The sequence below is a fragment of the Colobus angolensis genome, unplaced genomic scaffold, assembly GCF_000951035.1.
Source record: "Colobus angolensis palliatus isolate OR3802 unplaced genomic scaffold, Cang.pa_1.0 Scaffold78, whole genome shotgun sequence".
Lineage (NCBI taxonomy): Eukaryota > Metazoa > Chordata > Mammalia > Primates > Cercopithecidae > Colobus > Colobus angolensis.
In genome coordinates this window covers 4,435,458-4,449,393 of record NW_012121598.1, presented here as the reverse complement: position 1 = coordinate 4,449,393, position 13,936 = coordinate 4,435,458, and the positions used below count along the sequence as shown (strand labels likewise).

Below are 13,936 nucleotides of genomic sequence, written 5' to 3'. Positions count from 1 at the left end.
GCCACAAATGAGAAGACCAGCAAGACTACAGCCAAAGAAGCAGCTGGGGCTGAGGAGGTGTACAGGAAATACAGGGTCAGAAACAAAGAGGCCCGCAAGGCTGGACCAAGGTGGTGGTCAGAGCTGAGGAGACCAAGGGGGTCAGTGATGCCAAGGCCAAGGAGGCAGCTGTGGTGAAGAAGATAGTTAGCAGGGTCAGGAAACCAGGTACACACAGGGAGAATGAGCAAATAAGTAAATATACTAAGAATGATGAGATACATGTGTTTTTCATGCTTCAAAGGCCTACATAGGAGCAGCTGGTGCCACGGCAGTTCAGTTACATTGTTACTTCTCTGCTGGCCTCAGAAGCCAGAACCATGCCACCATTAGCCTTGTGGGACAAGAGGCACACTGTGAGTACTGACCTACCTACCAGTGGCTGAGAAGCTGACCAACACACAACACAAATCACTGGTGTGATTCCAACACATATCCTAGGCTTTTCCTACAGAAGTTGAAAGTTTTACAATGCCGTGCCTTTAAATATCCTACTTAATTTCATTCTTAGTTTTGAAGGGGGAAGGTGAACCAATGAATAGGGACATAATCATGTACACATCTGAAAGAGGAAGTGGAATTCCCCGGTTATCTGCAATATCAGGTAAGGCCATTTTTTTTGCGAGGAAACAAGGTAGGAACCTTTACTCCTGGCATGAACCTGTCCTCCATAGCCAGACAACTGAGAAGTCAATAGAAGCTGATGGGCAAAAAGAAGTGACCAGGCAGAGAGAGAAACAAAAAAGGACTAATGAAAGCAAATTTTCTGCAAACTTGACTTCCAAAACAACTTAAAGCATAATATCTTTTGTGTGGAAGAAAAATCATTATCATTTAATTTATTCTTTTATACTTTGTTTTACAACATTCTATTATTTCATCTTATAAAAACGGAAACAACAGACAAAACCAAAGCACCCATTTTATTGGCTTTCTCATTAGAAGTCCATCTCACAGATTTTAAGGATTTCTGTTCAACCAACATCTGTAAACTCTAGAAGGGTCTATAATTTCCTTTGGAGTTTCATCTCGCTTTATGGAAATCTTTTCTTCCAAAACATTTACAAGAAGAACAATGGAATCTGTTGAGATCACACAGTTTTTACTGCTTGATAGCTTATAAGCCACATTTAAATCAATTTTCTTCAAAATTGAAAACCCTTAATGGACATTTAAATTACTAAACAACTGACCCATTTTACATTGTAAAGCACCTTTATACTTTTTATTAGATAAAAACAAACTACTCTTCTTAGACTTAACCAAGATAATCTATGAGAACTGTATTTTTATTAAATGTGAAAATTCCATAGCACTTCTCATGGCTCTTCTAGAACACAACAGCTTACGCATATTATAGCCAAGTTGAGTTGTTCCTTAAATAAAGCAAGCTTCTAGATGCCACACAGTCTTATCTCTGCTAAGGCCAAAACACTAGAATGGGAAATAGCCATAAAAGAAACTCTTTGGACATAAAGCTACCTAATTTTATCACTACTGCTTAGTCTCAAGAAAAAATTAGAGCCCAGCAAAGTCAAAATTAGATATCACCTCCCGTAATTGGTGCAGGATTGCTAAGGGCAGCTTGTAAGTGTGCCAGAATTTAAAAAGTGATGGCAGAAAAAGTATTGGATTAAGTTAGAAGACTAGGATTTGGGATCTGGCTCCAGCTCGTACCACCCATGTGGTCCTGACAAATCACTAAATTCTCTCACCTCAGTTTCTTCATGTTGATAACCCTGTGCCCCAGGGTTGGTGTGAGATTCAAATTAGATGGTATGTGTAAAGGGTCATGTGGAAACTATAAAAGGTATAACAAGTTGTTTTGTTCTTTTTTTCTTTACAATTGACTCTAAGTGTCTTCCTAAAGAGCAATCTATGTCAGGGCTTTGTTCTTTATTAAAAGCCATGATTATCACCAGCACTTTGTCAGCATGTGGTCACAGGCAAAGTTGGTAACTGAAGTAATGAAATTTGGGTCTACCCCAGCACGGTGTGGCTAAGCAGCTGGGCCACCCCAACCCACAGCAGTTTGGACACTCCCAAAAGAAATGCTCCCAACAAATTCCTTTTTTTTTTAAAGCTAAAATCTAAACCACCTGACTCATTCTCTCTACTTTACTCTCTATTTACTTCCTCACAAATTCTTCTGTCCTCCAATGTGCGTTCCTGAGTTATATGCGTGATACACGTGCCTATCTCTCCTCGCCCTGGCCACAGCTTCACATTTGCCTCTTGGGTCACACCATGGGAAACATCCCTCCCAATTACATCCGGCCCCTGAGGCTCCAAGACTCCAGACCACTCTACCATACCCTTCGACAATTCCTACCTGTGGGTAAGACCTGGCAAATAATCCTGAAACTATTCCTAAACAATTTCTAAACAACATCTAAAGGACCGAAGGATTTTGCTTTGTGTGTGTTTAATTTGAATGGTCACTGAGCATTTCTATACCTAATTATTAGAAATTTGGAAACAGAAAATAAGAACTGCACATGGGCCTTTGGAAATCCGGCTGGTTTAACAGAAGCTTCAAGCCACAGCTTGATTTGAACATCTCTCCCTACACTGTCACCTCAAGGTCAACATCCTTAAAAAAAAGAAATTCCAACCAAGAGTTTCATATCCAGACAAACTAAGTTTCGTAAGTGAAAATAAAATCCTTTTAAGACCAGCAAAGGCTAAGGGAATCCATGACCATCAGAGCGGCCTTACAAAAGATCCTTAAGGAAGTGTTAAACATGGAAACAAAAAACTGGTACCTTCCACCACAAAACACACTTAAGTACACAGCCCACCAACACTATTGTATTAGTCCATTCTCATGCTGCCAATAAGGACATACCAGAGACTGAGCAATTTATAAAGGAAAGAGGTTTAATTGACATAGTTCTGCATGACTGGGGAAGCCTCGGGAACTTACAACCATGGTGGAATGAGAAGCAAAATGTCCTTCTTCACAGGGTGGCAGCAAGGTGAAGTGCCAAGTGAATGGTGGAAAAGCCCCTTATAAAACCATCAGTTCTCAAGAGAACTCACTCACAATCATGAAAACAGCAGCATGGGGATAACTGGCCCCATGATTCAATTACCTCCCAGGATCTCTCCCATGACATGTTGGGATTATGGGAACTACAATTCAAGATAAGGTTTGGGTGGGGACATAGCCAAATTATATCAACTATAAAGCAATTATATAATCAATTCTACAAAAAAACCAGCTAACAAAGCGATGACCAGATCAGACCCTAACATGTCAATATTAGCTTGGAATTTAAACAGGCTAAATGCCCCACTTAAAAGACACAGAGTGATGAGTTGGATAAAGAAGCAAGAACAAACTGCATGCTGTCTTCAAGAGACTCATCTCACATGCAATGACACCTGTAGGCTCAAAGTAAAGGGATGGAGAAAGATCTATCAAGCAAAGAGAAGACAAAAGAGCAGGGGTTGCTATTCTTATTTCAGATAAAACAGACTTTAAGCTAACAATGATCAAAAAGGTAAAAAAATGGGCATTACATAATGATAAAGGGTTCAATTCAGCAAGATAACTTAACTGTCCTAAATATATATTCACCCAACATTAGAGCATCCAGATTTACAAAACCAAGTTCTTAGAAACCCACAAAGAGACTTAGATAACCAAACAATAATAGTGGGAGACATTAACACCCTACTCAGATCATCCAGGCAGAAAACTAACAAAGATATTAGGGACTTAAACTCAGCACTTGACCAAATGGACCTAACAGATATCTACAGAATACTCCACCAACAACAGAATATACATTCTTCTCATCTGCACATGGCACGTATTATAAGACTGACCACATGCCCAGCCATAAAGTAATTCTCAACAAATAAAAAAAAAATCATAACAATCATGCTCTCAGACTATATCACAATATATAAATAAATAAATAAATAAACAAAGAAGAATGCAATACCAAGAAGATTTCTCAAAACCATACAATTCCATGAAAACTAAACAACTTGCTCCTGAATAACTTTTAGGTAAAGAAGGATATTAAGGCAATGAAATTAATTCTGTAAAACTAATGAAAACAAAAATATATCAGAATTTGTAAGACACAGCTAACGTAGTGTTAAGAGAAAAGTTTATAGCACTAAACACCTACATCAAAACATTAAAAAGATCTCAAATTAATAACCAAACATCACACCTAAAGGAACTAGGAAAACAACAGCAAACCAACCACAAAGCTAGCAGAAGAAAGTAAACAACCAAAATCAGAGCTGAACCAAATGAAATTGAGACATAAAAATCCACACAAAAGATCAACAAAACCAAAACTAGTTCTTTGAATGAATAAATAAGATTGACAGACTGCTGCCTAGATTAATAAAGAAAAAAGGGAGAAGATCCAAATAAACATAATCAGAAATGACAAAGGTGATATTGCCCCTGACCTCAGAGAAATACAAAAAACCCTCAGACACTATAGCAGACACCTCTGTGCACTCAAAACTAGAAAACCTAAAAGAAATGGATAAACTCCTGGAACTCTAAAACCTCCCAAGACTGAACCAGGAAGAAACTGAATTCCTGAACAGACAAATAAAAAGTTCTAAAATTGAATCCGCAATAAAAAACCTACCAACCAGAAAATCCCCTGGAGCAGATGGATTCACAGTCAAATTCTACCAAACATATAAAGAAGACCTGTTACCAATCCTACTGGAATTATTTCCAAAAATTGAAGAGGAGGGACACCTGCCTAACTCATTCTATGAGGCCAGCATGATTCTGATACCAAAACCTGGCAAAGACACAACAAAAAAAGAAAACTTCAGGTCAGTATCCCTGATGAATATAGATGCAAAACTACTCAGCAAAAACTAGGAAACTGAATCCAGCAGCGCACCACAAAGCAAGTCCACCACAATCAAGCAGCCTTCATTCCTTGGATGCAAGGTTAGTTCAACATAGGCAAATCAATAAGTGTGATTTGCCACATAAACAGAATTAAAAACAAAAACCATATGATCATCTCAATAGAAATAAAAAGACTTTCAATAAAATTCAAGAACTCTTTATGTTAAAAACTACCAACAAACTGGGCATCAAAAGAACATACCTCAAAATAATGAGAGCCATCTATAACAAACCCACAGTCAACATCATACTGAACAGGCAAAAGCTAGAGACAGTCCCCTGAGAACCAGAACAAAAAAGGATGCTCATTCTCGCCTATTCAACATAGTATTGGAGGTCCTAGCCACAGCAATCAGGCAAGAGAAAGAAAGAAAAGGCATCCAAGTAGGAAAATAGGAAGTCAAACTATCTCTCTACACTGACAATATGATACTATAGCTAGAAAACCCCATAGTCTCTGCCCAAAGGCTTGTGGAACTGACAAATAACTTCAGTAAAGTTTCAGAACACAAAATCCATGTACAAAAATCAGCAGTATTTTCATACACCAGTAATGTCCAAGCTAAGAGCCAAATCAAGAACACAATACCATTCACAATAGCCACAAAAAGAATGAAATACTTAGGAATATAGCTAACCAAGGAAGTGAAAGATCTCTCCAAGAAGAATTACAAAACATGGCTGAAAGAAATCAGAGACAACACAAACGAACAGGAAAACACTCCATGATCATGGGTTGGAAGAATCAATATTATCAAAATGGCCACACTGCCCAAAGCAATTTACAGATTCAATGCTTTTCCTATCAAACTACCAATGTCATTTCTCACAGAATTAGAAAAAAAATTCAAAAACTCAAATCAAAAACGGGCCCAAATAGCCAAAGCAATCCTAAGGAAAAAGAACAGAGTCATTACACTACTCAACTTTAAACTATACTACCAGGCTACAGTAACCAAAACAGCATGAAACAACAGACATATAGACTGATGTCTAGTAAAACAACAGACACATAGACTGATGCAACAGAATAGAAAACTCAGAAATAAATCCATACACCTACAGCCATCTGATCTTTGACAAAGTCAACAAAAATAAGCAATGGAGAAATGACTCCCTATTCAATAAATGGTACTGAGATAACTGGCTATTCATACACAGATAATGGAAACTGGACCCCTTTCTTTTACCATATACAAAAATCAACTCAAGATAGATTAAAAACTTAAATGTAAGACTTAAAACTATAAAAATCCTAGAAAAAAAAGCCAGTATATTCAGTTTTGAACATAGACCTTGACAAAGATTTCATGATGAAATCTCCAAAAGCAACTGCAACAAAAACAAAAATTGACAAGTGGGACCTAAACTAAAGAGCTTCTGTACAGCAAAAGAAACTGTCAACAGAGTAAACAACAGAGTAAAAATAGTAACAGACAACCTATAGAATAGGATAAAATTTTGGCAAACTATGCATCTTACAAATGTCTAATATCCAGAATCTATAAAAATTATAAACAAATCAACAAGCAAGAAACAAATAACTTCATTAAAAAATGGGCAAAGGACATGGACAGATACTTCTCAAAAGAAGACATAAACATGGCCAACAAGCATATAAAAAAAATGCTCAACATCACTAATCATTACAGAAATGCAAATTAAAACCATAATGAGATATCATCTCACACCAGTCAGAATGGCTATTACTAAAGTCATAAAATAACAGATGTTGCCAAGTTTGCCAAGAAAAGGGAATGCTTATACACTGCTGGTGAGAATGTAAATTAATTCAGCCATTGTGGAAAACAGTTTGGAGATTTCTCACAGAACTTAAAACAGAACTACCATTCAACTCAGCAATCCCATTACTGGGTATATACCTAGATGAATATAAATCATTCTACCAAAAAGACACATGTGGTCGGGTGTGGTGGCTCACGCCTGTAATCCCAACACTTTGGGAGGCCAAGGCAGGCGAATCACGAGGTCAGGAGTTCGAGACCAGCCTGGCCAACATGGTGAAACCCTATCTCTACTAAAAATACAAAAAATTAGCTGGGCGTCATGGCGGGTGCCTGTAATCCTGGCTACTCAGGAGGCTGAGGCAGGAGAATCTCTTGAACCAGGAAGGCGGAGGCTGTAGTGAGCCAAGATCACACCACTGCATACCAGTCCAGGCAACAGAGTGAGACTCTTGTCAAAAAAAAAAAAAGACACAAGCACTTATATATTCACTGCAGCACTATTCACAATAGCAAAGACATGGAATCAAGCTAGATGCCCAATGGTTGACTGGATAAAGATAATCTGGTGCAAATACACTGTGGAATACTATGCTGCCATAAAAAGGAATGAAATAATGTCCTATGTAGCAACATGGATGCAGCTGGAGGACATTATCCTAAACAAATTAATGCAGGAACAGAAAAAATACCATATGTTCTTAATTGTAAATGGGAGGTAAACACTGAGTACATATGGTGACAAAGAGAGGAAAAATACACACCAGGGCCTAACTGAGGATGGTGAGTGGGAGGAGAGTGAGAGTCAAAAAACTACTCTTTGGATTCTATGTTCACTACCTGGGTGACAAAATCATGTGTACACCAAACCCCAGAAACATGCAATTTATACATGTAAGAAACCTACATGTGTATGCCCTGAACCTAAAATTAAGTTGAAAAAGAAAATAAATAAGAGTTCTGGAAAAAAAGAAGATGAAGCATGCCTCATTTTCATAAAAACTGTGAAGTCATTATTCTTCAGGAGGAAAAGCTTATGAATTTATACATAGAAAGAGAGGCAGAGAGACAGAAATACATGTTGTATGATAAGCAAATTGCTCTTTGTATTTTCCAAAGCATTCTGGGAAATTTACTTATTCAAAAAAATTCTAAAAGAAGGGAAGGAAATACAGGCAGATGTAGAAAGAAAGGAAGATGGATACAGAGAAAGAGAATAGGTTGTGGATTAAGAAGTATAAGCAAAAGATAAGAATTACATTAAGCTTTTAAGACAGGTAAAAACTGCATTTCAGAAAAGGGAGAAAATTCATTTATAAAAGCACAGTGGTGTTTAGGATTAAAAGCCCAGAGGGAAGATGAAGCTTCCAATTAGTAAGTGGAATGGCCCAACCAAGGTAACACTGTCCACATGGGCACATATGGGCTCCAAAGGGACACAGGACAGAACGTAGTTAAGACAGGACTAGAAGAGTTCAGGCAATTAGGTAATGGTAAGCCTCTGAAGGCTTCTAAACTAAGTGACACCATGAAATGACTCTTAAGATCATTTGACAGTCAACATTTTCAATGTCTATTAAGACTTTCTCACCTTTTCAACAATAACTCCCAAATCTAATTACTATATCATTTGGATCTTTACCTGTTTTACATCTCTATTTAGATATCTTGCTATCACACCAGACAAATTCAATGATAGATCTATCTATCTATCTATAGAGAGAGAAACGAGCTTGTCACCTTACTGCCAAAATCACTTCGACACTATAATTTCCTAACGTTCCCAGTTATCCATTCCTCGGACCTATTTACCTTATATTTCTTTTCTTCTTCCCTTCCTTCCTTCCTTCTTCCTCTCCCTCTTTCCCTTCCTTCTTCCCTTTCTTCTTTCCTTCACTCCTAGATACCAGCAATTGCCAAATGCAACTGAATTCCATTTTACAGTCTTGAGAATCTACCAGTTGAGCAATCTACCCTACTTCAGGCTCTTCTCATTCAGTATAGAGTATAGAGCAATAGTTCCCTAATTGGCATCCTTTTAGGCAGTCTTTTTGTCCTCCAACTCATACTGCACACAATACCTCTTGGTGCATGTTCTCCAATACTCCACTCCTTGTGCTACTCTGTCTTCATTCAAGCTCTACTCTCTGCCTGGAATGGCTGGTAATCTCTCTAAGTCTAGGACATTCATAACTTTCTCTAAGGATGCAGCTCAAAATGGAACCACCATCTACAGGACCTGAGCCACTTTTCCGTCCATACTTTTAGGGTTCTTGATAAATACCTTTATTACGGCAGGTATTATTTATTGTGATTGTTGTATGGCACTCTCCCCCAATTAGACACTAAGTCACTATAAAGTAGAGACTGTGTCCTGCTTATCTTTGCATCCCAGCATCTAGCACAATTTCCAGTCCACAGAAGTCAATACATATTTGTTAAAGAAATCAATATCTTAGGTCAAAGGAGAAAGGCTATTCCCCTGAACCTCTCCCTATCCAATACCTTACCCAACTTCTTCATTCAATAAATAGATTACCTCCCATATTACCTATACAACACACACACACACACACACACACAATTATTTAATAAGCCCTTTGGTGATCTGGGTCTGTCTACAACCTTGGCCTGATACCATATCATTCTCTACTGTGTACATTATTTTCAAGAAACACTCAACCATCTGTAGTTCTCTGGACATATAATATTCTCTTACTTCTTTCTGCCTCTGTATCTACGGTTTGGTCAGACTGGAATTCTTTCCGACTGTTTGCCTACCTAGGAAATACCTATTTATTATTTAATTTTTGGCTGGTTGCTGACTCCTTAGTTAAGCTGGCTGGCTTGCTTATTTATTTACTTATTTATTTATTTGAGACAGTGTCTCACCCTGGAGTGCAGTGGCACAATGTCAGCTCACTGCAACCTCTGTTTCCTGGATTCAAAAAATTCTCATGCCTCAGTCACCTGAGTAGCTGGGATTACAGGTGCTTGCCACCATGCCGGGCTTATTTTTGTGTTTCTGGTAGAGACAGGGTTTTACTACGTTGGCCAGGCTGGTCTCAAACTCCTGGCCTCAAGTGATCCACCCACCTCGGCCTCCCAAAGTGCTGGAATTACAGGCATGAGCCCCTGCACCCAGCCTTAAGCTGGCTTTGTCTTCTTTGTTTTCTGGTCTCCCTAGACCCAAAGACAACTCCATCACCACATTCATCACTCTATTAGTACCTCCACTACCAAGCATTATTCTTAGCACATTATACAGATTATTCTTATAAGAGAAGCATCCCTGTTATGCCTATTTTCATGGCAAAACTGACGTAAACTTTAGTCTACTGCCTTTCTGGAATGAGAGCCAGGAAACATTTTCTGCAAAGAACCAGATATTAAATATTTTAGGTTTTGTGGACTATTCAATCTCTATCGCAACTACTCAACTCTTATAGTGCAAAGGCAGCCACAGCTAATACATGGCCATGTTCTAGTAAAAGTTTATTTCATAAAAACAGATGGCAGGCCTGATTTGGCCAGTAGGCCATAGTTTGCTTATACTGGTTCTAAAGACTCAATCAAGCTTCATCAAATTAAATTGGATCGACAGTGTTAGAAGCTAAAACCCAATCCCTGCTTCCAAATGATTCCCTTATCTCATCCCAAAGTTTTCAGTACATGAAACCTTTACGAAATTACTTTGTAGATAAATCCACAGTAGCAACTCAACAATCTGTTATAGAACTGAAGTGAATGAGACAGAAATGGGGCCCTGAGGCTGATGTTTGTGTTAATCTCCTATTTATCCCCCATAACCCTCCACTAAGGGCAACTGGATCTTAACTAGATGTCCTTGCCCCCAGTACTGATTTCTCACCATTAGATAACCTTTAGTCTAAGAGGAACAGCCAGCCCAAGACTCCATCCTGTGCCTGCAACATTTACCTGGCCTTCATCTCAGTTTCTGATGTTACTGGTATAAAAATAAAGGTAACTGAAAGCAGACCACAAATAAAAATAAGCTTCCACACTAAAGTGGGCCACAAGTTTCAACCTAAGAAGTGAACACTTTATAGTGTTCTGAGCATTGTTTCACAGAGTTAGAGCAGTTCTCTAACCTAGTCCATTTTTTATACAAGTAGCATAATAACCAGAAAAAAATAGATAAGGGGAAAAAAAAGATAAAAAAGAGAAGCTTACTGAATTATAAGCCCCTGGAAGACAGGAATCATGTCTCATTCACCCTTACCTACCCAGCATAGTGATGAATGAATGAATGAATGAATGAATGAATGAATGAATGAATGAATGAAAATGAATGAATGAATGAATACATTTATGAAGCTAAGATTCTAAATAACTAAGCTTGCTGAAACACAGTTTCCAAATTCCCTCAAGTATGCTCTAAAACCAGTGGAGAAGTTGAAACCTTCCAGCTGTGAGTGAGGGAGTAACCTATATCTTACTTTCTGCAGCCAACTCACCATCTTGAGTGTTTGGACTCAGGATTTGGGTTCGGAGTTCCTCCAGGCTAATTCCCAGACACCTACAGATCTCCTCGGGGTTATAGGGTTCAGGATGAAGGGCATCTTCTGTGACCAACAACATTTCTTCTAGACTAATCCCTAGTTTAGCCTGCACCTCCTCCAGCCGCAGTACGTTGTCCCATTGCAAGTTTTTGTATTTAGCCAGGAGCTGCAAATTCAAACCGAGATAATGGTCAATTTTTATTTCAGAATTTGATATGTACTATTTTAATTAGCCAGATTCAACTTCAAGCTGTTTTGTTGTTGTTGTTGTTGTTGTTGTTGTTTTCCATTCAACCTCTCTAAATTTCCCACCGTTACTTGGAAATGCATACTGGCTTCAGATGCCTGGAATTAAACATGTTTGTATGACACTCACTGACTAGTTAAGTATTTGTCCTGAAACACACACACACACATGCACATACACTCAACTAATCCCTCACTGATTTTTTTTTTTGGCCTGTCACCACTTTCCCTCGGGGCTATTTCTTTGAATAATTTTACTCTTTTATCCCTATTCAGTTCATGCCTACTGCATTCCTCCCTAGGAAGTCAAGAGAAAACTACTTACATCTCATGTGACCTGGGTCCTGAAAGGATACTGTACGTCCAATTAGGGTACTTCCTGTTTACCATATGTCTCTTTGAAAATGGCATTATATGGGCATTTGGGGTAAAGTCATAAATTTGAAATGAAAACCTCCTTGGTGACCTTATGTGAAGCACTTCATTAGGTCACGGGTAGTAGTAGAGTTGTATATTCCTCTACCCTCAAGAAAAAGACTTTGGCTTCTAACTGCATCCTGAGGTACTTCCTCAATCTGACGGCGAAGGTTAGGTACAAACCAAATCTGTAACCACCCATGGGAACCCCAATCCAGAATATATTTCTGTCATTCTCCCCAAACACTATCAGAGTAGGTGGTGATCAAAACAGGGAAGATTTCTCTCATCCTGAAGTCTACAATATTCATGGCCTGGGTATGAGGACAGAGGGGCAGTTTAAACAGCAAAAAGAAACAAGAGAAGGGGAAATTAGTCTTCAAGAAAATGTGCATCTGATTTACTCTTCCATTATGTTGATGATTTTCTTTCTTTTTGACAGGAAGCAGGGTTTACCAAAAGACTATTGTACTCTAGTTACAGCCACTGACTTCTGAAGAATGTTAATAACAGAAGTTCTTATATTAATTTAATCCTCTTTTTAAAACCCTGGCTTGTATATTTGAAATGAGTTAATGATTTTAAGGCCAAACTGGGAAACAAAACAACAGAACTATGATTTTCGGTTCAATTATTTCATGGAACATGGTCATTAAAAAAAAAAAAAAAAACATGAGCTAAGACTTCTTCCAACCTGTTTGCTTAGCACATTTAGTTCATTAGCAGTACTGGGTTGATAGCTCCACAGACTGACCCATTCATTCATTCATTCATTCATTCATTCATTTCATTCACTCATTCATGTTCTATATTCCAATGTATTCCAAAAATAATTTGAGAAAACTTACAAAGATATACATAATACAAAATAATAAATATATATTCATTTTAAAAGAGCTGAAGTCAATGATCTCCTACAATGATGCTTTCTGGCAACACATCCACAATCCAACTGAGATAAGCAATGAAGCTAACAAAAATAATAGTGCAATATAGTCTAAAATATGCCCCATATTTCTTATAATCTTCAATAATCCCGTGAGACAGATATTATTACTCTATTTAGAAAATAATAGTAGGCCGTACGGTGGCTCAAGCCTGTAATCCCAGCACTTTGGGAAGCCAAGGCGAGTGGATCACTTGAGGTCAGGAGTTCAAGACCAGCCTGGCCAACATGGTGAAACCCCATCTCTACTAATAATACAAAAATTAGCTGAGCGTGGTGGTGCATGCCTGTAATCCCAGCTACTCGGAAGGCTGAGGTAGAAGAAACACTTGAACCCAGGAAGCGGAGGTTGCAGTGAGCTGAGATCGTGCCATTGCACTCCATCCTGGGCAACAACAGCGAAACTCCATCTCCAAAAATAATAATAATAGTAAGTGACTTGTCCAAAGTCACTTAACAAGGCCAGGTGTGGTGGCCTCATTAATCCCAGCTTTGGAAGGCTGAGGTGGACAGATCACTTGAGGTCATGAGTTCAAGGCAAGCCTGACCAACATGGCGAAACCTCGTCTCTACTAAAAATACAAAAATTAGCTGGGCATGGTGGCATGTGCCTGTCATCCCAGCTACTCAAGAGGCTGAGGAATGAAAATCGTTTGAACCCAGGAGGCAGAGTTGCAGTGAGTGGAGATGGGACCACTATGCTCCAGCCTGGGTGATGAAGTGAGACTCTGTCTCAAAAAAACAAAGTAACTCAACTAGTTAATAACAGAGTTGGAAACTGAATCCAGGTCTTACAACTCTTTCTTGCTTCCCCTAGGCCACATTCTCAATGAGGTATGGATGATGACTATATCATGTTACCCATATGAGTTCAAATCACTGATCAAGTCTTAGAAACGCATTTCAAAACACAAACCTAGATCTGTGCTAGAAGTGAACATTCCAGTAATTTAAAAACACTTTGATAAATGGGTTCCTTCCAAACAAAAAAAGAAAAACATCAGAGAACTGCCCCCAAGAGATGACAGTGGGCTCTTTCTAAGAAGTTTTTGATCTCCAAGTTCCCATTCCCATTCTCTCTGGAACCAGTCACATTGCACCAGGCACTTGATCCAAG

General features: G+C 38.5%; 1 protein-coding gene across 4 annotated transcripts in view; it reads right to left on the bottom strand.

Moving 5' to 3' along the window:
- The window catches only part of GALK2 (galactokinase 2), a 231,304-nt gene that overhangs the window by 67,429 nt on the left and 149,939 nt on the right, over positions 1 to 13,936 (bottom strand). For all 4 annotated transcript variants that reach the window (XM_011928595.1, XM_011928594.1, XM_011928593.1 and 1 more), the window contains exon 8: positions 11,166 to 11,376. In XM_011928595.1, the coding sequence (XP_011783985.1) occupies positions 11,166 to 11,376 (211 nt within the window). The remainder of the gene's footprint in view (positions 1 to 11,165; positions 11,377 to 13,936) is intronic.